The 27,924-nt window shown below is 43.8% G+C and overlaps 1 protein-coding gene across 3 annotated transcripts in view; it reads right to left on the bottom strand.

The window, feature by feature from the left end:
* Positions 1-355: 355 nt before the first annotated feature.
* Positions 356-27,924, bottom strand: part of LOC110521218 (FERM domain-containing protein 5) — a 113,540-nt gene continuing 85,971 nt past the window's right edge. For 2 of the 3 annotated variants that reach the window (XM_021598657.2, XM_036975692.1), the window contains exons 2-14: positions 22,709-22,813; positions 21,640-21,682; positions 20,727-20,805; positions 16,317-16,414; positions 13,892-14,015; positions 12,071-12,158; positions 11,742-11,830; positions 11,005-11,068; positions 10,664-10,755; positions 9,579-9,653; positions 8,869-8,937; positions 8,629-8,735; positions 356-5,393 (exon numbers count right to left, since the gene is read on the bottom strand). In XM_021598657.2, coding sequence (XP_021454332.1) covers positions 4,810-5,393; positions 8,629-8,735; positions 8,869-8,937; positions 9,579-9,653; positions 10,664-10,755; positions 11,005-11,068; positions 11,742-11,830; positions 12,071-12,158; positions 13,892-14,015; positions 16,317-16,414; positions 20,727-20,805; positions 21,640-21,682; positions 22,709-22,813 — 1,617 coding nt within the window. In that variant the 3' untranslated portion in view covers positions 356-4,809. The remainder of the gene's footprint in view (positions 5,394-8,628; positions 8,736-8,868; positions 8,938-9,578; positions 9,654-10,663; positions 10,756-11,004; positions 11,069-11,741; positions 11,831-12,070; positions 12,159-13,891; positions 14,016-16,316; positions 16,415-20,726; positions 20,806-21,639; positions 21,683-22,708; positions 22,814-27,924) is intronic. The other variant, XM_021598665.2, reaches the window with a different exon arrangement.

Raw genomic sequence — 27,924 nt, 5'->3', positions numbered from 1 at the left:
TATTTCTTAGTTTTATCCTTTCAGCTGTGAAGGTTTCCACTTTTAATAAAGGCTCCTGAAAATAGGATTCCTAAATGTGATATTGCTCACCTGCTTTCACCTGTACCAAGCTCATTTGAGAGATTGTGTTGATTTTTTGTTGTCTTGAACACCTACTTTGAATACTGTACTTCCTGCCATTTACCCCAAAAACATGCAATATGAAGAGGTTTCCTTTAGACGTCTGTATAGTATGAACTTTCAGAAAATCTATCGGAGACATACTGTTTTAATGGAAAGATTATACAAAAATGTGGACATTTTAATTGCCTTGATGGGAATGTGCAGTGAAGAGCCATAAACCACAAGAATCCACTTTACATTTTTATCCAATGTTTATTTCAAGTTTGAGTAGTTTAATGGCACCAGTTACAAGGGACTATCAGAGAGAAACAATATTTTATACTGTGTTGTACAGAAGGTTTCCTACAGTACAAACATGGGTTCGGAATGGATGAGACTGAACAAGGACTGGATTTGGCACATACATTTGTATATATTTGTATATTCATATATTACGTAAATAAACAGCAACCTTCAGTCCTGACTTGGAAAGATGCAGAATACATAAGACATGCCGACAGACACTGGTATGCATATACACTTATTTACATGTATATGCATGGCTGTGTGAGCGTCTATTTGCTTGGGAGCTGGTGAAGGGGTAGAAGCATATTACAAGGTGACAATAGTATGACTGATTTTATTAACTCCCTCAGCTGCTCTGTCTGTCCTCTACTTGTTAAGTAGTATTACTGTGAGAGTAAAGGGGACCTTCAGGAAAAGCCCACTCAATGCCATTTACCTTGTATGCAGTCAAACTAGCATATTCTTTTCAAGCTGTCCTTTCTGCATGGCTACTGTTTACTCTTCATGTCACTGGCAAACAGCCATCATATGTAGAATATCTTGCACCTCCTTTTATCAGAATAATAGCCAGTAAAAGTGATCTATTAGCCTGTGGTTCCCAGTTCAGACTTTATGGGTATGGCCAGTGTATTGACTTTTGAAATGAATTTAGCTAATTTAACTGATGTTCAGTAACTAATGTAGTTCGTCCTATAGACCTTAACTGCAGAATGATTGCCAACATACTGCATGTAAACCCTAGCAGATGTCCAAAGATAACATCAGAACAATTCCATACTGTTTAACACACTACCAGCAAGAGTCTGAAACACCTACCAGACAAACAAGTACTACAGCCAGTTCCCAATAGAGATCAGTCAAATAAAATAATTGAAACATGACATCACCAGACTAAAGGTACTGTATAGTTTCAAGGTTTTTCAAAGGCAACATACCTGTACAGACAGATACAGGTGGAGACAACTACAGAACTTTCCCCCAGACACACAGGTGACTCACGCTGCCATACGTGCTGACCATAAACATGACATGGGATCAGTAAATACCACCCTATATTAACACAACATCTACAGCATGAGACGTCAAAGCTACACAGCAAGAAGTGTTTTCCCTTTGAGTCTGTGAAATGAAAGGGTCGTCCATACTTTATGAGGAGGATGCACTGAATATATGTCTATGTTCATTCACTCATTTGCCCCTTTTGTAAAATGCAGAGCTGTTGGGTACTAAAGATTCCAGGCACAGGGAAAGACACCTCGGTCACACTGAAGTACTGTTGAACAAAACTCTGCAGGCTAACATCCCAACAAGAGCACTAACAATGAAAGAAACACTATAAAATGTGGTAAATACTAAGAATAATGATCACTGTATTTGTCTTCACATTATTACTGTTTTTATTTAAAAAGAAGGAAAAGGAGCGTACCATGAGCACTTGTTGGTTTTGTAGATACAGCGACAGTAGACAGATTTTTGACACTGCAAAAACCAACAGCACAATGTCCAGTGTCAGACTTCTGTTTACATTTCTATGTCCATTTGCTCTTCCAGTTTGACTGATTATTGCTCATTGAATGATGCTGCCTTAATTGGTGCATGCTTGGAAAGACATTGGAAGCTACATAATGCTAATGCATACGAACGTAGACCATCAATTGACATTTCCTTCCTTTTTGCTCTTCCAGTTCCCTGACCTTTAAGAAGTAACACTAACATACTCTGCCTACTGTCCTGTTGACCTTTACGGTATTTAGCTTTAGGCAAGTAATAAATAGGAAATATGAATGCATAAAACAATGAAACAGTACCGTTATCTTGCATATCGGATCTACAATCCCCATCCAGGTACAGACAAAGTCGTCCTTCATCCTTGTATCTGATTTTTCATTGGAAGTACATGCATGGTATAAGAGCATAGAGAGCATGCATATTTCACTCAGGAATTTCTGCCTTTATACGGTATATAACGGTTGCTGCACCAGATTTGCTACTAAGGGCTGCTTTTACCACCCCTGTGCCATAAACATGGATATTTATCACCACAGATGTCTGGGCTCCACCCGGTTGATTGAGGGTTAAGAACTGAAATGGCTATGAATACAGTAGACACCCATCCATAGCACTACAGTATGCTGTAGTGTCTTCATTACTGGGTCTACCTCAACTAGGAGGGTGCTGTTGGGAGACAGACTACACTTAGGGCCAGGGGCTACAGTGCTCTGGTTACATGGGCCCAGGCTGGGTTCCCCAGGGAAGAGCAGGCAGCAGCACCGCTGGGGGATCAGAGCATGGATCAGCTGTGTGGAGGTCATGGTGTTAAATAACAGGCCAAAACAGGCATGGCTGTACTGCCAATTGAATCTCAAGCACCAAGTGCTCACATATGCATTCCCCTTTGACTATACTTGTACCGGCCACTTTCATGTGAGGCTGGTCATTCACCAGTTCCTCATTGCTCACCTCTGACGTCCCTTGTACCTCTTTCTCACTCAATCTCTTTCTTTCCAAACTCTCTTACTTATCACTCTCTTTTATTCTCCCTTTTCAAAAATAAGACCATATTTTTCTCAGTCAACACTTCACATTATCATCTTGAAGTTTGTTACATTCCTACATACAGACACACAAACGCACTCACACCTGCACCAAGTACAGTAGAGGAGGTAGACAAAAACACAAAAACAGATTTTACCCAGAATCCAGCAGCCATGACAGCAGAATTATTGCTCCTTTGAGCTATGAGGCAGAAGAGTCTGCACAGTCACCTCTCAAACTTTGGAAAACTATTGACTATCTGCATTTGTTGTGACGTTTACAGGCGTGTCTTTGGACTGACTATGCTTTTTCTGTTGGTATTGTAGTCCCGTCTACTTTCTAAAATATGTATTGTTCCTCCACCATCTGTTGTGCCTTCCTGGCCCATAGTGGGCATTGGAAATAGTTGTATTGACTTCTAAAAAGTGTGCATACAGTGACTGATGCTTCATTGCTGGTGGAGTGAGAGAGGTGTGATCTGTGGGGAGTCAGTGGATCTGGATAAAATACCTGTTTCTGAGTTAAACCCCCCTTCCAATATGTCCATAAATGCTAGACCTCACTTGAAACACAGCGCTAAAAAAATGTATAATTTAATCTTCAATAACAAAATAACATTTCAGTTCTGTTAAAATATACATGGAAAAACTGTCAATATATTAGGAAACAAACGACTTTGTACAAAAAGTACATCAGTGTCATTCTTATGCTAACAATGAATTATAGTGTGATATACACAAACTTAAGAGCAAGGTTGATATGTAACTAAAATAAACTATAAATTCTTTATACAAAGAAATCCTTAAATTTCATCGGATCTTAACATAATAAAGAAATGTAGACACAACTAAATTAAGAAACATGACAAAACAAATGCACTCATTCAAAAGTACTGAAGTATTTAACCATAAGAGTATTGCACATCTACCTAGACTGGTCCTATTGGTGCTAGTGAGTGTTTCTATGAGGTTGATCATCAACGCATCTAACTACTGACACAATGGGGTCACAAAACACCATGGTTACTGGTTTATTTAACTGTATCCTTTATAAAACTTCACAGTTTCTACTTTAAAACACATACAGTAGTTGCATTTCCACTAAATTATAACTGTAAAACAATCCGCCAAATTCAAAACGGTCTTCATGTCATCTACTTTTTTCTTCATAAAAGGCATTTGGTAATCATCCTGACTTACTCAATTTCAAAATCACTTGCACTTTGACAGACAGACACAATGCACATTGCTCTAATTTCCCTCACACAAGGTGTTCTGATCAATGGCCACCCAATGAAAACCATTAAAGATGTATTGATTGGGATGGATGTTTTCAAACCTGTATCTAGCTCACTTCGTTCTGAACCATTTCAATGACTTAGTGGCTTTCCAGATATCCTTGCATCCCATTCCTCCCATTTGCAAATGTTTTATGTTCCAAACAATAAATAGTAAATGAAGGCAACTTTCATTCGTTGCAACAAAATGTCTACTTCCTAAAAAGTAACGTTCTAAAATACTTCAGTTCTTTGATTTCAGTTTAATATTTTTTTGTTTATATTTTTTGAAAAAATAAAATACCTGAAATGACCTGAAATTAAAAAAAATGCAAAAATGTCTTCTGGCTTTGTAAAAAAGAAACTAACGTAAAGGGGGAAAAAGGGGGAGTAACTCAAAATGGAGGGAGAGAGAGAGAAACTCCTGGCACAGTGATTCCAGGAGTGGTCCGAGGTGTATGTCAGCGGGAGTATCATGAGAGAAGCTGGGTTCATGGTTGGGACGGGGCTGCCCTCCATCTCTCCGGAGCCTTAATCGTCTTCTCAAACCCCCGAATGGGCTTACGCACTCTACGGCCTCATGCTCTCTCTCATTTGTTAATGAGCAAACTGCCCGCCCAGCGGAGCTTGCAGGCAAACCACCGCCTGAGGGGACAAAAGTATTCGTAATGGAACTGCTCAAATTCGGGGGTCTGGCGGATATCACGTAAAAATGCAACGTCAAGGTCGGATTCGGTGAGGACGATGAGGAGGAGGAGCAAAACAAAGAGGAGTCCAATGGTCACAAGGAGCAAACGGAGGACACTTAAAACAAACTTATTCACCTGTTCCACTTCGCTGAGCGACGAGGCCCCCCCTGCACCCTCTACCGCCGCTCTACTGTCTGTCAAGTCGCCTGCCTCCCCCACAGAGGGGGTGCCCGCCTCCGACTCCTTCTCCTCCTCGATGCTGCAGGGAGCTCCATTGACCTGGCGTGCCACGGCCAACTCCAGGCTGTGCTCTGCCACGGGGGTGGGCAGCACACTGTCAGAGGGGCTGTAGGCCTCGTCAGAGATCACCGCCGAGCCCTCGCTGGCGTTCGTGGCCAGGCTGCGGGAGCGCGGCATGAAGGAGTCCCCATGGGACACAGAGCGCACAGGTGTAGAGTGGGCACTGTCACGCAACGACTCCAGACCTGTCAGGGCAGGGGGGCGGGGCGAGGAGGGTGAGGGAAGAGAGGGAGGGAGAGAGAGAAACAGAAACACTCTCAGGAGAAATAAAAACATACCAGTACAGTTGGCTACAGACCCCAGCTATCCACACACTATGCATACACTACAGATCACTGACATGAGATGTATCTAGAGACTATCTAGTGTTCACACGGGTACAGCAGGTATAGAGGAGTTCATAAATGGGGTGTAAAGAGGTCTGTTAATGGCAGGAGACACTCAGGCTCCAGTCAGACCAGTCTGAGAAGGGAAACTCGATCATAGATCCCCAGAGTGAGAGGGTGTTTCTAGTACACACAACACTGCAGTCCTAATGTCTAATAAGAGATAGCTTCAATCCTGCGAGAGCATATCAGTGTGTTTATACAGTAACATAATGCAATCTGTTTGCTTTAATGGTGGATCATATGAACATGAGTCTGGACTGGATCATTGATCTAGATGAAGGTCTGATGAGTGGGCAATGTCCAGTGACATACAGATAGATCAACAAACACATGCTCCATTCTATTTAGCAGCTCGTTCATTAGTCCCACAGCACTCTGAGCCCTCCCAGGTCTAAACCTTGAAGGTCACGGTGGGTGTGCGTTTTATCTTTCAGTCAGAAGCTAATATAGGCCTATGTACTGTATATGGACTCTTGATGGGCCTTCAAGTCAAAGTACAGGACGTTAATAACACACACTAAGTATTGCTCATTTCAACCTACTAACAGGGAGTTTTATTACCACAAAATGTGAAGTAAACAGGCCTATGCAATAACGGGGAGAATATCATAATACACAATACATATAAATATTTCAAGTAATGTCCCATGTCAATTGAATTCCCTTTGCTCTCATTTTCAACTGTCATGATTTCGTAAGTAGCTACTGACACAGTATGGGTCTCTGGGGTAGCCTACAGGGAGCTTTTGGATGCATTAAAGGTTGCTAGCTCATTGGTGATCACATGCTTACCCTGTAAAAAGCAAAAGCAGCATTTTTGAATATAAGTAAAGGACATGCAAACAAAAGTATCTAGATATTCTCTTCATAAGAGCTGAAGGATAGACGTCACTGCGGGTGAGAAAGAGTTGAGCTTGCACTGACTGTTCCATTCCTCAGACAGCCACCGCAATATTACACCTTCATAGAGGCATAGGGATTAACATATCTCCTGAAGATGAGGCGCATGTCAATGCTCATATGTGTGCTTTTCATCCACAGGCAAAAAAAAATCCTTGTGAAGGAATTAGAAAATCGAGACGAAGCCAGCTGTGTTAAACCATGCTGACTGCTGAGATTCTGTCAAGGCAAAAGCAGGATGCTTCTGAAGTAGGTGGCAGTGAGAGGCCATCTTTACTCATTGGTAATCTCCTTCAGTACATCCTAGGATATGCTTGGTTGCAGGGCAGATTGCCAAATGCAACCTACAAACAATTGACTGCAACAATATATTTTGCAAAGGACATCAAAATCCTTGAAAGGCCAAGATATAATTCAACATATATTGAATTCAAAATCAAATCATAACTTCACAAAACAACAACAAACCAGGATCAATCAGCTCATTAGTTTGTACCTCAACCATCACAACCAGAATAATGAGACCCATAAACTCAAGACTTCGTCGAAACCAACAAAAAGGATAAATTAACCAACATCTCAAAGAAAAATAGACCAAAAGACACTCCATTCACAAAGGACCACCAAGGACCATATGATTTAGAGGATCCGCCATCAACAGCATCAAATGCATGGTGCCATTTCCATTCGGTCAACATTGATGTGGTGGGAGTGATTTAACACAGAGAGAGCTGGTAACTGTGTAACACACACTCCAGGATGGTACTGATGAAGTTACCTGTCGGGGTGCTGGACTGGGGCCGGCTGTCGGGCAGAGGGGTGCCAGGCAGGATGGGGGGAGGCAGAGGGGAGAGGCTGTCAGGCTCCTGCCCAGTCAGGGAAGGGTAGAGGGGCAGGACGCCCAGGGCCTTTCCCAGCATCCGGGGTCCCAGGCTCAGCACACGCACCTTCACATCTCGGTAGCAGTGGTTGATCATCCGCAGGTGGACGTTCACCCGGGTGGTGATGCGGATCAGACACTTTACCATGGTGGCGTCTTCTAGAGCTCAAAGCATGTGTGTCTTTGTACAGTCCTGGTGGTCCCTGTCCCAGAGCCCTGGTGGTCTCGCTATGTGTGTTAGACCGATGGCTGCTGTCTTGGCTGGCAGTATGAGGGCTAGCGAGAGCCACTGTCCTGCTCTAGCAGTGTTCAGACGGCCAGCGCTGGCCCTGTTCAGGCCCCACCCAGGGCAGTGACATACATGGAGAGAAAGGCCCTGGCTATTTTCGGCAGAGGTATTAATACAACTGTAAGACAGCCAGTCAGCACAGGCAGGGGGTTATGGGTGATGGGTGAGCACTTCTCATAGCTCCCTGAGACATGCAGCATCAGACCCTCTCACTCATTGCAGCAGCCTAGAGCCAGACCTGCGTATAGCCAGGTGTACATACTGGGAGGCAAGCAGGGACTCAGCTGTGACAAGGACAGGTACCAGTGACCTTCAGTCATGCTGCTCCTGTTCACCCAAGCCCATGCTGCAGTGTCAGCCTGCAAGGTTAGCCTCAGGGACAAAGGCAGGTCAGATCACTGTGTGCGAGAGGAGGAGCAGGCCCACCTGCAGGCTCAGAGCCCAGGCCCCAGGGCAGATGGACTGACTGATGGCTGCACCAACTGCCTTTGTACTGGCACTGTACCCCTCACTCTCACACACACGCCCAGCGCTGAGAGCTGGCACTGAAATAGAGTAGCCTGAGTGACACACACACATGCGACTTAGCCCTCCACTCCCACAAGCTGGGACATGATCAAGCTCAGGTTACAGTGTGTGTATATGCGTGTGTGTTCTGGGGAGGGGGATAACAAGCTCCCAAATAGGAGCAAGAACCTGATCCATTTAAAACTCTTTGGATTTAACACCCTCCCCTCTATTATTGCTCCACTGAATTATCCACAGATGACTTTTAAAACCACAGATCCAAACTAATGCGTTGCGACACATTCCCACAACTCTCCAGTCTACCGTACGTGTTCATTTTGCTACAGAAACTGACAGAGCTGCGTCCCTACTGTCCACATTCCTGAGGGGATTGTTATTGAGTGCCAGGTTTGACTGAGGGAACTAGTGTGTCAAGGGTCAGGTCAAACTCTTACCCTCCATGATGGATATGTGGACAGCTCTCCGGCGGGTGCGTGGAACACTGGTGAGGCGCGGGCCATGAGTTATGGACGGACAGCTTCTACTGGGAACCAGGCCAGCCCTGTGGAGACACACAACATGCACATGTCCACACAAACATACATACGGAGGCACACATGCACACACATCCCATATTTGTAATCTGAGATGATACAGTTCCCACATTGACATCTAGTGGATAGCATGGATATTACCTGTGTATTTCTGGAGGCTCTCGTTTGATTTTGGCACTCTGCTCCATCACTTCTTTCGCTACTCGTCCACTACAATAGAGCACAATAATTGAGCTCAGACACACACACACACACACACACACACACACACACACACACACACACACACACACACACACACACACACACACACACACAAGACCCCAGACTCCCTGGTGCCACACAGTACACTGACAGCAGTTCAGTGAGAAGCATCAGTACATGGGAACTGAGATTAGATTAACCTGGTGAACCCACTCTCTTACCCAATCACTGTCTCAAGACAATACTGCAATATCAAAAAGATAACCAAAGGTTGAAACACAAACTCAACCTTTCATCATAACACACTGGACTCACCTGTAATCATTTGAAACCATTTGAACATTTAGATTTGTAGTTCATATTGTGGTGAACCACAATAACTATAAAACAGGTGAAACACAATAAGTCTAAAACCTTTAAAAGGTTTCACATGCCCAGTTATTTTTCCCGCCCCTTGCCCTTTGGTGTTCACAGATATGAAAAGAATGAAATGGAACCTGCAACTAAAACACTGTCACGTCTGTGTCCTCTAGCCTACTGTGTGAGGTGTCAGGCTCAGGTAATGGTCCCCTCCTAAGGGACAAGCTCTACAGCACAGCTGTGGGCTCTCTGCTGTGCCCTCTATTCACTGTCATAATTGGCTATACCTGTAGCGGAAACGACTCCCCTTGAAGAACAGGTTGCTGCTGGACACTGTCCGCACCTGACTCGACTTCTCCAGCCTGATGAAGGGGCAAAAGAAGGGAAGAGGGGTGTTAAATACTTTTCCCTCTTTACATTGTAAGGAGTCTGTGGACTGATCCTATTCTCCCTCCTACAGCATCACAGCCTATTCTCAATTTGCTGTTCTCACTTTTAGTACATACCATGGGCTTCTTTATTTCCAGCCTTCTTATATGCTATCTGGTTCTTTAAGCCCAGGCTGGACTGGAAACCAACACCCTGACTGTCAAGTATTATGGCCTAGTGCCTAGTCCTCCTGGGAGATGTGTGCATGCAGTATACTATATGTAAGACATAGCTTAGTTATAACTATGGGAAAATTACATAAAAGATCATGGTGCCCTGAATTATAAATGTGTGTATGTGTGGTGTGTGCCTGATGTGCATGTGTCTGTTTCTGTGGGATGTAGCACTCATAGACAGATGGCTTTCATTACAGCAGTATGAAACTCTGTGCCAATGAGCCAGGCGTCCCTGAAAATCCACCAGTCCCCACTGAGATCTACAGCCCTATAGCCGGAAATCTCATCATACTAATTCCATTTCGCTGTGTGCTGTGAGCTGCCCTACGTTTGCTCTTTCCTCCCCCTTTCTCTCTTCTCCCTCCCCTTCCCCTGTGTCCTTATATCACCTGAGCACCTTCTCAGCCCACACACTCCTTAGCATCATTCCCTGTCACCCTCATCCATTACAACACTCTCTCCAGTCATTGTGTTGATGTGCTGCAGGGGGTGGGGATATTTTAACTCCTCCCAGAGGTGATGGGTAGAGGACATACAATCAGTCATGGCTGAGACGGAAGGAGTACTCATTTCTCTGGAGGAGCAGTGGGGTGTTCACTGCCTCACTCCAGTGCACACTCACTCACAATAGGTCACCGTTGCCACGCGTCTCATCCCCTCTCGGAAAAGGACACTTCAGGGTGGGAGGAGAGCCCCCTTTCGACCACTCTCACAGATACACTGGAGTACAGTGTGTAGCTACGGACTAGAGGAAGAACAACACTTACTTGTAGAAGGCTTGGTTCTCCACTCCACATTTCCACAGGTGCTTGCAGGCCTCTGGTGTTGGTGCAAAGTATGTCAAGATGATCTTTTTGTCCTGCACATTAGAAATAAATGTGCAGGAAAATAAAACAAACTGACAGTTTATCTCAGAGTTTCAAGAGTCAAGAGCCATTACTGTAACTACCGCTGTTGATGGAACACACTGGTCTGTGGTAATGACTAGATCATGGTGTCTCCAAGCCCTGTTGTCAGAGTATAATGGCCATAAAACAGTAACAGTATGTTGCTGCGCTGCTCTCTCTGCTTGACTCCCCCAACACACAACAATAATTCATGCTCTCACCTCCTTCTGATTTGCATATATATGGAATATCTTTCCCTCGAACTTCAGTTTAGTCACCTCATTCCTGCCCACAAGGAAAGGGGATAGTTACACACACATCCGGCTGCACTGAGAGGCTCTTTAAAATGTCCTCACAACCACTAACAGATCACACAAAAATCTCCATGTTTGTCTGACAGAACACATTTCTGATAATTTCCCAGGCAAACTGGGGACATGGGATGGGTAAAGCCAACAAAGAAACATAAATATTGTAACATGTTGTAACATTCACATTGTCTTCTTGGCCAGAATTAGTAAGTATTACAGACATACGGTACTGAATTAGGCGGTGGGATTTCTATATCTAACCCATATTGAACTATTACAGTACCCAATACAGTGAGTTACTGGCTTAAAGAGAGGAGCTGTATGGAATAGAATTCAGCATTGATCCATATGTCTTTGAAGATTCTTATAGCCACTGCTGCATGCATGAACATTTCTGCGTTGTGGTTGAAAACATGTTTTTCTCTTAAGCATCCAATCTGTAAACAAGTTGATTTTGAACAGACAGGCTGTGGAATCATATGCCCAGAATGGTAGCGACTAGCTAAGATAATGAGACTCCTTCCTGTAAGTCCTGTATGCATTCTGGTCAGGAGGAGAGAGACAGATGGACACACTCTGTTGATTGTGACAGTATAACAAGATAGGGTATTTTGGTTTAGGGTTAGGGGAGAAATCCTTCTACTCACCACTTGAGGAAATGAACCCTCTTATTTCCCTGAAGCACGACAAATCCAAACGGGGTGAAGGCAAGAAAGGCTGGATTTCCAGATACATCCTGTCAGAAACAGAATAAAGTGTTTTACATAATGGCACCATACATACATACTCAATATACCTGTATCAAATACACACAAACACACTGAATATACTACATAACTGTATATGCAGCTATTTGTTTAAGAAAGTTGTTATCCGTTCTACCAAGAGAGACCTCAAAGCTCAAGTAGAGGGAAAAAAAATGGTCTTTAAATGAAAATGTCTTAAACTGAAGCAGCAGTGTGTGAGAATTGGCCACCTTGCAAGGATGAGGATCCACACCATATGTCTCCAGCATCTGGGCTTTCTGGAGGAAGTTCAGCTCTGATGTTTCAGGTGTCTGGCCACTGAGAAAGAGCACCAGCAAATATGGCATCAATGTCTGATAAGATACTTAACATCAATAGAGCCAGGTCTGTGAAAAGAAGTAAAGTGCCTGAATAATATTAACAGTGACAAAACTCTTCCCCTTACACAGAGGATTGATCACCAGACGGAGCTAGCAGATGCTGAATAGACCACAGAGATCTGGATACATGGCCAGACATGCAGATAGTGTGTCAACCGTCCTAGATGCCTTTACAAATTAACATGTAATCAAGCACCAACCATTCAACATCCAATAGCAATGGAGTAACGTGAGTATCAGCCTGACCTCCAGCAAAACACATCAAGATATGCCCACGACCCTTAGGCTTGAATTACTGATACACTCAAAACATCTAAATAGGCACCTGCCTCAGCATTTCAAGGATATTTTCCACAGCCAGGCATGTTGGACAGGTGTTCTGTTGGTGGTGAGATGTGAACAACCCACTAGAGAGCAGCAGAGGATCTTATCTATAATTATCTTACAGCTCCTATATCTACGAAACTCAGACTACACTCATTTGGGTGCAGTCACATCCTCCATGCTTTCCACAGTATAAAGTATGTTCCATGGCCATGACCAGTTCACGGGATTCCAAAAGGGTTCTTTGGCTGTCCCCATAGAATAAGCCTTTTGGGTTCCATGTAGAACACTCTGTGGAAAATGTTCTACTTACAACCAAAAAGGGTTCGCCTATGGGGACAGCCAAAGAAACCTTTTTAGGTTCTAGATACTGAAGCACCTTTTTTCAGTGTAGACAAAACACTCAGTAATGGCAACAAACATTAAAGAACCTTCAAATCACCTCTGAGCTAAAGTGAAAATGTCTGATCCATGTTTCAATGTATTTTCATTTCTATAGAGCACATTATCTCATACTAATTATGGTTTAAACAAAGGAGAAGTGCATTGCGGGAGGATAAATAGCTCATTCATTATGGCTAAACCATTATCCATGCGGCCTCAATCACATGACCTTCAGAGTCCTGAGGGAGAGCGTGAAGGATCAGTGTGGTAAGTGTCTGTCACAGCCTGTGTATCATCATGAAGAAACCCTCAGTGATGCTTAATCTGCTAACCTGTGTATCATCATGAAGAAACCCTCAGTGATGCTTAATCTGCTAACCTGTGTATCATCATGAAGAAACCCTCAGTGATGCTTAATCTGCTAACCTGTGTATCATCATGAAGAAACCCTCAGTGATGTCTCCTAACCTGCTGACAGAGAAAGTGATGTGTGTGCGTGTTTGTGTGCGTGCGTTGTGTGCACACTACCTTATCCTACTTCATTAGGTGTAATGCATTGCACTCCCTACTAGATCATTAGTACACTAATGACTGTACTAATGAAAGGTAGTACTAATTTGTGTGCTCAAGACAATTCCACCATCTCAACCCTGCTTTCTATAAAACCCTTAAATAACAGAGGGCCATTAGTCAGTCTATCTGCCTCGTTTCTGCTAGTTGCAAGCTTTAGAAGATTTTCCATTTGATGAAACAAATGTTTGAGAAAAGGGTGAAGGAACTAGTCTCCAAGATGATAACAATTACAGTGCTTTGAGATTTCTTTTAAATGAATAGCGCTATAAAAGTTGAATCACTTGTAAGTGCTTTGAGTTGTCTTATAGGTTGAATGTTGTGTGTATACATGAACGTGCATGCAAGTGTGAGTGGTTGAGAGAGACCCAAGAACAGTGGATCGGTCCTTACATCAATTCTGTCTTGTGTATATCTGAGATTCGTCTCTCCAGCTTCTCTGAATGTTTTGGAAAGAACTGGAATTTAGAGCTGTATCCTTCAGGATGTTTCCCAGGGTCATAGTCCCCAATCTCAGCTGGAACACAGAGATAGAAAAAATGTCATGAAATGATATACCATTTCACAGCACCACACTCTAACCCTACATGGTTACATACAGTATATACAGTAATATGTCTAATATCCACATCACTCCATGTGTTGGTTCACAGGCAGCCTGTGTTGTATGTCAGCAGAGCTCTGAAATGACAACATTTTTAAACTGGCCCAGGGTTGCTGTTGTTTATTGGTGACTTCATGCAGCACTAAAGTCCCTGACAATTATTTCCCCCAGCGAGCGAGGACGAGGAGGTGACCAGGCAGCACATCTTTAATTCAGCAGCAGCCCATCCTGAACAGAGCAAGGGCACCTGCCAAGGGACCTGATACTGCACTTTCTGCAGACTTTGGCTCGCTCGCTGTACCCCTCACACATACAGCCTGCCTGTTTTTAGAGTGTCTACTGTGTGTGAGCTCCATGCTTACATGAAAATGCTGTTCATTGACTACATCTCATCATTCAACACCATTGACACTAAGCTCAAGGCATGAACACCCCCTCTCTGCAGATGGATCCAGGACTTGCTGACGGGCAGACCCCAGGTTATTTATTTATTAACCTTTATTTAACTAGGCAAGTCAGTTAAGAACAAATTCTTACTTACAATGATAGCCTAGGAACAGTGGGTTAATTGCCTTGTTCAGGGGCAGAACATCACATTTTTACCTTGTCAGCTCAGGGATTCGATCCACCAACCTTTCGGTTACTGGCCCAACACTAGCCTAGTGGTTACTGGTTACTGCCGCCCCTGGTAGTGAGGTAGTGAGGTTAGGCAACAACACCTCCGCCACGCTGACCCTCAACATGGGGGCCCCCCAGAGGTGTGTGGTCAGCCCCCTCCTGTACTCCCTGTACACCCACGACTGCGTGGCCGCACATGACTCCAACACCATCATTAAGTTTAACGATGACACACTGGTGGTGGGCCTGACGTTGACTGCGATGAAACTGCCTACAGGGAGGAGGTTAGAGCCCTGTCAAGAGTGGTTCCAGGAAAAAAGCCTCTCCCTCAATGTCAGCAAAATGAGCTGATCGTGGACTACAGGAAACGGAGTGAGGAAGGAGCAACAGTGCCTCTTCAACCTCAGGCGACTGAAGAAATTCGGTATGGGCCCACGGGTCCTCAAGAAGTTCTACAGTTACACCATCGAGAGCATCTTGACCGGCTGCATCACCACCTGGTACGGCAACTACACCCCCTTCAACCAGAATGCTCTACAGAGGGTGGTGAGGACGGCCCAATACATCACTGGGGGAGAGCTCCCTGCCAGGCAGGACATCTACTCCAGAGGGTGTCGGAGGAAGGCCCAAAAGATAATCAAGGACTTCTGTCGCCCGAGTCACAGACTGTTCACTCGGTTACCATCTGGCAAGAGGTATCAGAGCATTGGGTCTCGGACCACCAGGCTTTTCGACTGCTGAACAGCTAACCCTAGATGTCTTCCTGCATAGACCTGCACCGTAGAGATTATTTCCACTGACTACCCACACATCCAAACCTTACACACTAACGTATGCCCAAACATACACTCAGAACACACACACAGACATGCACACACACACAGTCAAAGCTGCTGTTCTAGTATATACTATTTATTCTACTGCGTGATCAAGTCACTACCCACTTTATATTTGTAAATACAGTGTAATAGTAAATCCAGTGTAACACATTCCATTATCACTATGCATACTACCTCTCCTATTACTTCTATTAACAGTTATTTTGGACTTGACTATTTTTATTGCTGTAAATGTAATTGAATAAAGTACTGCATTGTTGAGGGAGCAAGCACATAAGCATTTCATTACACTTGCTGTAAACTGTGTACGTGACGAATACAATTTGCTTTTGATTTTAAACAGCTAACGATAGTGCTGATAGCAAGATGCCTGATAATCATGTTGAAGACCTTATAACCTGGAACGACAACCTCGTGTTTATGCATTCAAAGTATTGATCTTACTTATCAGCCATCCCATCTTTCTTTGTCAGCTATGGTTTGACAATGGAAATTAGTATGGAGGTGCACATGTTGTCTGCATGAAATTCTAATGTCATGCTTTTTAGTATACAGTAGAGATCAGTCAATACGGAGGTAAGAAACCCACAGGACATATCATTTGCGTTACAAACTGATTACACTACAATCCAAGTATTTTTTTTCCTGGCTGGTATTTATCTCGATGGTGGGGTGACTGGCAGGGGAGAAGTCATTTGAAAATACAGTCCAGAGAGTGGGGCAGGCAAATCCAGCCTGTCAGGTCCTGTCACTGTACCTTGCAGGATGAAGGCAGCCAGCATGGCAGCATCCGATGTCTTACACAGGAGGCGGCCGTGGTACAGATCTCTCTTGATCTGCAGGAAGACTAAATATCTGTGACCAGCACAGAGAGGGGAAAGCAGGTCAGAGGTCATGCAACTCAGTCACACGTCTACTTTAAAGAGATTCATCAATATTACAGACACATATTTTTAGATCTATTGCAAAACAACTACATGGCAAGACATCACCACTGACAAACTCAAAAGAATGCTGATTTTCAGATTCCCTTGGGTGCTTTGAATGAAAAAAGTATAGATTTTGCACAAAATGTGCTTTCTGTTTCTGGGGAAAGGATGTTTAAATTAGTTTTGGGGACAGGGTTTGGTAGGGAAGGTCCTGAGGCAAACTGCTGCTATTGTCGACTGACTGTGTTTCTGTTCAAGCCTACAGATTAGAACCCAGATGGGACCAGGGCCTCCCAGAACACAGCAGCACTGTCTGCCAGATACACTAGCTGCACTGGCTTCAGACTGAGACTAACACCTGGAACAATGCAGCTACACAGACTGCAGACTGAGACTAACACCTGGAACAATGCAGGTGTTAGCAATGGTTTCTGTACAGGTTTGCCCATTTAAAGATTCTGAAAGTGAATGTAACATGTGAAAGAAATGGTTTTTACGGACCATTTGGAGAGATGACCAAATGGACCCCAGATTCCCCTGACACCAACTTGACACAACCAACACCAAAATAAGTCCAGGAGAACCTATGTGAATGCGAAAAGACACGTATAACACGTATACCGACACGTATAACGGCTGTAACTTTGTAATCTAGACCAACTCCACAACAGTCAATAGCATATCACTTAAGGAGCCATATGTGTTAAAAAAAAAAAACTTCCTTTCTCTCTCTGGGTGACACCAGTAAATCACCGATGCTGTACCCTGCCAATTTTCTGCCCTACATTTATTTAGTCTTTTTATCTACCTTTCACACTTCTGCTGTCGGTAGATTTGTTGAAGGACAGCCGTGAATTGAAATGAATATTTTACCCATCCCTATCCTCTTCCCTAATTGTGTGGTCTAACCATTGTGCTATATATTATACAGTATCCTTTCAGTATTTGATTAACAAGGAAACAACATTGAAAAATACATGTCATTTATTTGTATCATTTAGCCTCCTTTTACCGTTCCTCTTCCTGACCTCCAACTAGATGAGGTGGTCTATCCCTCCCTGCCACTCTCATAATCCCTCTCTCTCTATCTCTCTTTTCTTCAGCCTTCACTCCCCTTCTCCCCTCCCTCTCCCACTCCATCAGAACCTGTCACCCATACATAAACCACACAATTCATTATCTGCACTCAGCATTCTATGTTCATTTCATCACACCCAAGTGAATGAATCCCTAGACAGTAATGAATATGAGATGTCAAACACCTCATATGAAACAGGCTAGGTGTGTATGCCTCCTTTCAACACATACACACACATTGTAATAGACATAATCAAACACACGTACCGATACACAGGCAAAAGAAACACACTCATACTCAATTTGCACACGTACAGTGCATTCAGAAAGTACGGAGAGATCCTTGATGAAAACCTGCTCCAGAGCACTCAGGACCTCAGACTGGGGCAAAGGTTCACTTTCTAACAGGACAACGACCCTAAGCACGCAGCCAAGACAACGCTGGGGTGGCTTCAGGACAAGTCTCTGAATGTCCTTGAGTTCCCAGCCAGAGCCCGGACTTGAACCTGATCGAACATCTCTGGAGAGACCTGAAAATAGCTGCGCAGCGACGCTCCTCATCCAACCTGACAGAGATTGAGAGGATCTGCAGAGAAGAATGGGAGTAACTACCCAAATACAGGTGTGACAAGCTTGTAGCGTCATACCCAAGAAGACTCGAGGCTGTAATCGCTGCCAAAGGTGAGGCTGTAATCGCTGCCACAGGTAAAGGATCTGAAAACATATGTCAATGTGACATTTCCATTTTTTCTATAAAAATGTGTAAACCTTTTTTTGCTTTGCCATTATGGGGTATTGTGGGTAGATTGATGAGGAAAAAAACAATGAATCAATTTTAGAATAAGGCTGTAACGTAACAAAATGTGGGAAAAGTGAAGGGGTACTTTCCGAATGCACTGTACTAGCTTCTTTGATGTCATCATCAGGAGGTAGAAATCAGAGCGTATCAGAGGGTGTTTAAAGGCCCTATTGAGGGCACAGAGAGGCTTTTCTGGGTGACCTCATTGCAGACTGCACAGGGGATGAGGGAGTCAGGCGAAGAACTGTGCAAAAATTATTCCAATCTGAGCTAGCTGGGGGCTAATCATGTATCATTTAGAAGAGTCTGCTAGCCGTCACTGACCCTAAGTCCTCCTCCTTCCCTGCCTTCCCTCCACAGCCAGCCAGTCAGCCGGCCAGAGAGACCAACGGAGAACACAGCCCAGCTACACAGCCTCCCAATTTAGCAGAAATTTCTGAGAACAGGCTTGCCCGCCAGCTTACTTAGGAAGGCTTTTTACGTACATCTCAACTTTACTTCAAACTGCAGTCTCTTTTTAATATTTATCGCACTATTTTAGAAACAAAGTGCTCAGAATTGCTTTATTATGGAGGCCCTTCAATAATGACTAGAAAAACTAAAAATACTGTATGTGCATTCAGCAGGCAAACACTTCTGGAGAAAAAGAAAAGTATGAGAAAAGGTGATAAGCAGAGGGTGCTTTGAAACTGCTTTTGAAAAGGTAAAAGTTTTTAAAAGATTTTATACACAAAACCATAGCTGCTCTACCTTACTTCTTCTTTATACTAGAGCAGTGGTTCCCAAACTTTTATAGTCCCGTACCCCTTCAAACATTCAACCTCCAGCTGCGTACCCCCTCTAGCACCAGGGTCAGCGCACACTCAAATATTATTTTTTTTGTTGCCATCATTGTAAGCTATACGATAAATGTATTAAACATAAGAATGTCACAACCCTTTTTGTCACAACCCGGCTCGTGGGAAGTGACAAAGAGCTCTTATAGGACCAGGGCACAAATAATAATAATCAATATTTTTGCTCTTAATTTATCCATCTTACATAAAACCTTATTTGTTCATCAAAAATTGTGAATAACCCACCACAGGTTAATGAGAAGGGTGTGCTTGAAAGGATGCACATAACTCTGCAATGTTGGGTTGTATTGGAGAGAGTCTCAGTCTTAAATCATTTTCCACACAGTCTGTGCCTGTATTTAGTTTTCATGCTAGTGAGGGCTGAGAATCCACTCTCACATAGGTACGTGGTTGCAAAGGGCATCAGTGTCTTAACAGCGCGATTTGCCAAGGCAAGAAACTCTGAGCGCAGCCCTTTCCAGAAATCTGGCAGTGGCTTCTGATTAAATCAAATTTTCACAGAACCGCTTGTTGTAATTTTGATGAGACTCTCTTGTTCAGATATCGGTAAGTGGACTGGAGGCAGGGCATGAAAGGGATAACGAATCAGTTTCTGGAAAGTACCTGCGTAATTGCGCACCCAGCTCACTCAGGTGCTTCGCTATATCACATTTGACATTGTTCGTAAGCTTGAGTTCATTTGCACACAAAAAAATCATACAATGATGGAAAGACCTGTGTGTGATCCTTCTTAATTCAGACAGAAAAGAGCTCCAACTTCTTATTCATAGCCTCAATTTTGTCCCGCACATTGAATATACTTGTGGAGAGTCCCTGCAATCCTAGATTGAGAAACTCGTCATCATGCAAGCGGTCAGACAAGTGAAAATGATGGTCAGTAAAGAAAACTTTAAGCTCGTCTCCCCATTTAAAAAATACATGTGGATACTCTCCCCCTTGATAACCAGCGCACTTCTGTATGTTTTAAAAGCGTTACATGTTTGCTGCCCATATCATTGTATAATGCAATAGTGTTTTGTGCCTTTTCCCCAGCATTGTCCCAGCCATATCCGTGGCAGCAGGAAGAATTAAGTCCTCCACAATAGTATGGGGCTTGGCTGTCCTAGCCACTCGGTAGCTCACCATAGAAAACGCTTCTAGACCCATCTTATTAATGGTATCTTTTGCTTTTACACGTCTTACTACTCAAAAGTAGTTATTCTCGCTCCAAAAACTCCTGTGGCTTATATTCAAATTGTCATGTTTCGTTTCTATATGTCTGTGGAAGAGTTAAGGTTTCCCGCAAGAAAGTAACGGTTAATGTGATCTGATGTTAATTATTTGTTAGACTACCTGTATTTGAGATTGTGTTGTTATTTCGCTGAACACTAGATGGTTTCATTTTATTTTTGGCAGTGAGACGTACCCCAGTTTGGGAATACCTGTACTAGAGGAACCCCGAGTGGTGGCTGGGGGAATGGTTGTTGGCATTTCTTTACTTTGCTGAGCATCACAAAAGATCCTACCTGGTTATTTCCTCTTTGAGAGCAGCGGGATCAGGAGGGTAAAACTTGACTCTGAGACACATGGTGAACGGAGGCTGGGCTGGGGGACAAAGGCTTGAGTCAGCAATGGAGAACAAAATGGTCAGGAACATTTCATGGTCAGAGTTAAAATGATTAACTGAAAAAATGCTCTAAAAGCACCACCTTGAAAAGGTGTTCTAACATAGTGCTAACATGAATTGATGAAACCATTTCAGTTAACATATTAGCATTTCAAATGCCTACTCAATTTAAACAGAACCCATTAGCAGCAATCTTTGAAGGTGACACTGAAAAATTATTACCATGAATGAAAATTAGTTTCGATCTTTACTTCATATCATAGCACAGTATACAGTAGATTAGGTTAACAGAATCTCACTTAAAAACTCTGTATCCACAATTAGCAAGACACAGTTCATGATGATTTGCAAAGACAAGAGAGTGGGTGAGAGCTTAGTGTGGATTATCTTCTGCTAGGATTTATTTGAGTTTTTTTGAGAGACAGTTCATATTTTCTGTCCCTACTCACAGTCAAATGGAGAATCGTGATCTGTTGAAATCAAAATACAGTAACTTCCTACCATCTGTATTCAAATGCACAATCATTACATTTACATTTTAGCAGACACTCTTAGCCAGAGCCATGTACAGGAGAAATTAGGGTTAAGTGCCTTGCTCAAGGGCTCATGACAGATTTGTCATCTAGATGCCTCAGGGATGTGAAACAGCAACCTTTTGGCTACTGGCCCAACGCTCTTAACCATTAGGCTACCTGCCTCCCATTAGTCAAATTGAATGACGTGTCATTAGAGACCCCATGGTGATGATAACTATAATTGCTCAATTGGCAAAATTATCATAGCATGAACAGGAAGACACTCAACATACTTACATTTCATCTGCTTGGCAATACACTTTGTGACCTCCAACCAATGCTGCATCAACAACAAAAAAGACACATGATCAAAGTGTGACAAAAGTGAAACGTCTGAAAATCCTGCTTCTACCGCCTTAACTACAGCTGAGCTGAGCTGTTACTCCTGACACCATGCTCATATCACTCCATATCACGCTACAAAAGCTAGCAGGTTAAATGCAATAGACAGGAATGACTGTTCATCTGAAGACGTGTGAAAGCCTGTGTCATGTCATGTCAGCTTCGGATCTAAAACACACCAACATCATTCATGCTATCAAGTCCTGATTTGTGTCATTAAATCAACATCATGCTAAAGCAAATTGAACAGTGAAGGCCCATAAGGATAACCTCTTTGTATATAAATGACAGTAATGGATGTTGTATCAGATGATACTACACCAGTATGCCTGGGCCTGGCCAGACAGACAGACACACTGCGGCAGTGCTCTCTAGGCTCAGTGCTGAAGGTAACTCTGGTTCTGCCAGAATATCAGGCCCTGCTTCATCCCCCTGTCCTTCTGGGAACATTAACTCCATCAAGCCCCTCTCTTCATTGGAAATGCAGGATCAGCAGGACCTGTGTCTTGTCTCTGTGGCTAAAACACACACTCTGAGCACACGTTAATTCTTCATGAATCAAGCAGTGCAGCTACACGCTATTTTTAGTGCTCTGCTGCTGCTGATGGAATGAGTGTCACTCTAATATGGTGTGTTATGAAAGAAAGAAAATAACATACATCTTCAATCTGGCCCTGTATCTGTTTGAACCGTCACCTCTACTGCAGTATGCTTCATGCAGCACACTCACGCACGCACTCACACACACACACACACACACACACACACACACACACACACACACACACACACACACACACACACACACACACACACACACACACACACACACACACACACACACACACACAAACACACACACACACACACACACACACACACACACACACACACACACACACACACACACAAACACACACACACACACACACACACACACACACACAAACACACACACACACACCCGCTGCTTGTCTGGGTCCACATATCTGATGCCAAAGTAGTCCTTCTCCAGTAGGTTCAGGTGGTGGCAGATGAGGTCGAACAGATACTGTCCTTTAGCATCCCGCTGCAAGACAAGGAGAAAACAATAACATGAGGAACTGACAGAAAACACAAGAAAAGAGCACAACAAACTACTGTACGCAGGCAATATCGAGGAAATACACCCACTTAAAGGACATAAGTGGGCTGGTCCAGGGACTCAACAACTCCATTAGGACATGAGGGAGAACCTCTGCCAAAGTTTGAGTGTGAGACTAGGGCAAGAGGGAGGTAATTTACTGATGTATAAATGTGCTTCATATTTCCCAGAACCTGTGGAGATATTTAGGATTTATCCAATATTGATGACAGCCACCACAGCCATCTGCTGAGTCTGGGCCAGAAGCCCTCCATAGCTGAGAAAAAATGAGAGAGTGGATTAAGTGTGCTGAGATCTGGCTGGGTTAGACTGATGGACTGTGACCCTCCCTTGCTTGTGTGTGGGCACGCTGCCCTCAGAGCAGCAGTCTGGCACACCACGCAGTGGCACAGAGGACTGGACGCAGTGGGCACACTCCTCCACTGACTCTCTACTGCACATCAGATGCCACCCTCAGTCTCCTATATTCTGCACAGCCACAGGTACAATTCCTATGGACTAACCCAGCCTCCCTATTGAGGCCAGACCCTCTACATGAGTGTAATGCAAATGTTTCTTCTCCCTAAATTTACAGCACCTCCGCTTATATTCTAAAGGTTAATGAAGGTCATCCAAGTATCACACAGTTTAGGTATGATGATTGGTCAAACCTATAATGCACTATATACAGTATATTATGCTGAGAAGAATTGCATATGATTTAAAGGCAATAATTAAGGTCCCGGGTTTAAACTAAGCTAACATATGTAATTGTTTTCCGATGGTCATACCAAGGAAAATGTTTGCTTTTTGCTTTAGAGTTTTAGGACCCCTGTAAGTACCCCCCCCCCCCCAAAAAAAAAAAATATGAATTTGGCCTTACTGCCATTAGCCCATAGAAACCCATTGAATAACATATTCATATATGACAAAACAGCCAGTAAAACAATACATCAAAAGGAAGTAGGCTTCGATGTGCCTGTCCTATATCTGAGAGATATGAGAAAGCTCATGAAATTCTGTTATTTTTTTTACCCATATTAAACCCTTTTTTTGGCACTAAAGTACTTCCATAGACTGAGTGTACAAAATATTAGGAACACCTGCTCTTTCCATGACGAAGACGGACCAGGTGAATCCAGGTGAAAGCTATGATCCCTTATTGAGGGATCATTTGTCACTTGTTAAATCCACTTCAATCAGTGTAGATGAAGGGGAGAAGACAGGTTAAAGAAGGATTTTAAAGCCTTGAGAGAATTGAGACATGGATTGTTTATGTGTTCCATTCAGAGGATGACAAAAGATTTAAGTGCCTTTGAACGGGGTATGGTAGTAGGTGCTAGGCATACCGGTTTGAGTGTGTCAAGAACTGCAACGCTGCTGGGTTTTTGACACTCAACAGTTTCCCGTGTGTATCAAGAATGGTCCACCACCCAAAGGACATCCAGCCAACTTGATACAATTATGGGAAGTAACGGTGTCAACATTGCCTAGCATCCCTGTGGAATCTATGCCACAACAAATTGAGACTGTTCTGAGGGCAAAAAGGGGGGTGCAACTCAATATTAAGAAGGTGTTCCTAATGTTTTGTACACTCAGTGTATATAATTCCATTCATTTTTTAAACAGGTACTGGGCTACCTTAAGATGAGTCTTGTGAGACAGCATGTACGTGTTCGTAAGAGTCTCACCTTTCGATTATGGGGTCATATTACTGTGTAGCCCAAACTATTCGGACGCCTCAGATAGAAGTTTGCAGGTTGGCGGTACCTACTTCAGACAAGTCCCATGACGCTTGTGGGGGTCGTAGAGACAAACGGAGAACACCATCGTGCTCGTGAGAGTCTCATCTTTCCATAAAAGGGTCATATTAGCATTAGTAGCCAAAACCGTTTTGGGTAACTCTGCCACCTTCCACCGCAGATGGAAGACAACATCGGTGGATGCGGTGGATTGAGCCCATGCAAAGCAACAGATATCACTAGATTAAACAGATGGATTTTGGATTATGCTAATTAGATTTCCACGGGGGCGCGGGCTCTAGTTAAGAGGAGATCAAAGAGAAGGCAAGGCAGAGAAGGAGAGGATAGAAGAGGAGGGAAGACTCTGCCCACCTGCACCGGCACCAGTTTTCCCCTCCCTCTCTCACACACCACTGAAAGACCTATCAGGCTCCCAGCTCTGATTACTATTTGAAATGTCACTCAAATCAACATGTTTTCCATAATAATATCCACCCTCTCTGAATTATTCCATAAAGATAAGTTATTTGAATGTTCAGCAAACATTGCACACCACCATAATAAGTTGTTTCCCTCTGGTGGAGCTTAAGGCATTTTTGTAAGGGCTGCTGGTATTAGCAGAAGCACAAACCAGGGATGATTACAGCTCATTGGGACAGGGTGGTGATCCATCCGGCAGGCAGGCAACTAATACACCTCTCTACCTAGCCTACAACCTGGGAGTTATATACCGCAGACTCAGTCGGGCTGTCAGCTTAACACTGTGTCTGTTAGTCTGCTAACTAGAATAATGGCAGCGCTTCTGTGATGAGCATGTGTACTGAAACTGGGTGGACTAGAATTCTGATACACTGGCACCCCTCACAGATTACTGTGCAACATCAGGAAACGACAGACTAAACGATTACAATATCCTGAATCAGTACCAACGTAAAAAGTAATCTTCAAAGCAAGGCTATACACTAAAAATATATGCAATCAATACATGTGAATGATCTGTTTTAAAAGCTGAAGAGGATACATGCAGGTGCTGAAGTTGTGCCTTCTAGGCATGACATGTGTGACATATTAAGAGGATTGCATCTCCCAGTCTTACTAATAACTGGGATGTGGATGGAGAGGTGATACATCAGTGCCAGGGAGAGAACGCAGATTAATGATCGCTCCACTGCTCTCCCTCTCCTTCTCCCTCCCCATGCCAGGGACAAACAGGCCTCACGTGCCACCTCCCTCCCTCCCCACTGGCTCACTTGGGGCCGTTTAATGGAGCTTAGTAATGGGGTCAGTCAACACACATGCTCCTCACAATCAAACTCATAAGTCTTCATGCAAACTTTTAAAGGAACACGCTTCAAGGTCAAGCATACAAGTATCATGCGCCAGATGAATCTGTCACGCTCCAATCGATAACATGTCAGCCAATGAGGACTGTTTAGTGACCTTGGAGGGGAGGATAATGTGGTTAATCCACATTTGTATTTACAGCACATCCATATCTCTAGCATTTCCCACTGTCTACATTTGCACAGCAACCAGAGATGTTCATGATGCCTTCAGTGCAGTCAGAGCTCTGCATGCCTATTTTTGGTAGTCTGACAGATGGGGAGCAGTCAACCTTAAACGCATACGATTGAAGCATGCAAAGCACAATGTGATGTGTGGGTGAACAGCAGAGGATTCCCTAAATGAGCCCCTGACACAGAGGGGGCTGAGGTCTGCTGAGAATAAGACACTGGCCATGCGTGGGTAACATGCTGCTGTTGGCCTGGACACCACCTGATGGCTGCTACTGGATCTCACTGGATCTCTCCAGTCCAGAGGACAAGAAGACATGTCCCTCCCCCTCACCATTAAGAACAGTATGACCCTTGAGCTGTGAGTGGAGGTCACCTCAGGCCAGGCCAGACCAGGGCAGTGGGCTGCTAGAGTCAGCCTCAGTCACTCTCTCTGTCCTCACTGGGCCTGTGATGGCAGAGGAAGTGTCTCTTTGATCAGTAATCTCCTCAACGTCATTACTCAGGCTCCAGCTAACACACTTCATTAAGAGAGAGCCCTGTCAGAGAAGGCTTACCGGGTGCCTGCCGTGACTCTCCGGACAAATATCAGTGCGAGCAAGCGCTGCTAACAGTCTGACCTTTCTCACAGTAAGACTTTGGGCTTGCGGACCTCCATGGGCGATCATCACTGTCACTTCTAGACCTCTCCCTAGACCTCTCCCTCACATCCAACTCAACCCGACATGCCTGCTTACTTGCCCCGGGCAGAAATTGTAGCGCAAAGGGGCAATGCATTGCGCAAGGACACACACGCTTATCAATTATGCATATTACATCCTTATAAAACAGGTATAGGACACAGATCCCTCAATAAGATCAATCACAGTCTCTCACTCTGAGTATTGACATCCCATCATAATAAACCATTCTTGTTTACCTTGAATTTAGAATTCAACTTTGTTTATTCAACTTGAATAACTTGTATTTTATGAAAGCTGTAAATAGACAATACACATTGTTCTGAGATGCACCAGCCTCAAAAACCACCACTGGGCAGAAATCCCCGCCAAGGCGAGCCAATGACAAAGCAAAAAAGTCTGGAAGACAGTGATGTATATGGGCAAACGATGACGCATTGAGTCAGACAGGAAGCCTGGCTTTTTTTTTTGCAGGCAGCAAGTGTGTTAGTATTCCATAGCACTCCTCTCTCCCTCTCTCACTCCTTCTCCTCTCTCCCTCCCTGAGTCATCTCTTTACCCCACACAAAGCCCAGCTGCATTATTCCACTCCAACAGGCTCTGTAATTACAGGATCTGTGTGACGGTGTGGCGGGAAAAAAGGATCTGATGAATGATGCTGGTGAATTCCTAATTAACCAATGTCTCTTCAGCTGGGTTGGTCATGGATTGTTAAAGAGTATCGACCAAACTGCCCATAGAATCCCCTGGTCTGACCATTGACTAACCAAATCAAATAGCATCTCCGATAAAGACATTGGTTTGTTCATGTGAACGGGGATTCAGTGATTGTTGTTGTGGCAGTAGCATCTGGTGTGAAGTGGTTGGGGGGGGAAATCAATACAGTTACATATCGGGATATTACTTTTGACGTTATATCGAATCGTATCATCTTGACAATATCGCAATATTATGTTTGCGCTAGTTGGCTGTACCTACACCAAAACTCCACTACTTTTCCTTAGGTATCTTCTTTTTAAACAGGGAGCCCATTTGTTTTCTGACCTTTTATTTCCATGACTGATCAAAACTTGTTTTCTCACCGCTCTCTCTTGTCCCTCTGCAGCAAACATACGGTGAGC

Source organism: Oncorhynchus mykiss, chromosome 1 (assembly GCF_013265735.2).
Source record: "Oncorhynchus mykiss isolate Arlee chromosome 1, USDA_OmykA_1.1, whole genome shotgun sequence".
Taxonomy (NCBI): domain Eukaryota; kingdom Metazoa; phylum Chordata; class Actinopteri; order Salmoniformes; family Salmonidae; genus Oncorhynchus; species Oncorhynchus mykiss.
Note: the sequence above shows the minus strand (reverse complement) of the source record. Positions and strands in the feature narration are given on the sequence as shown.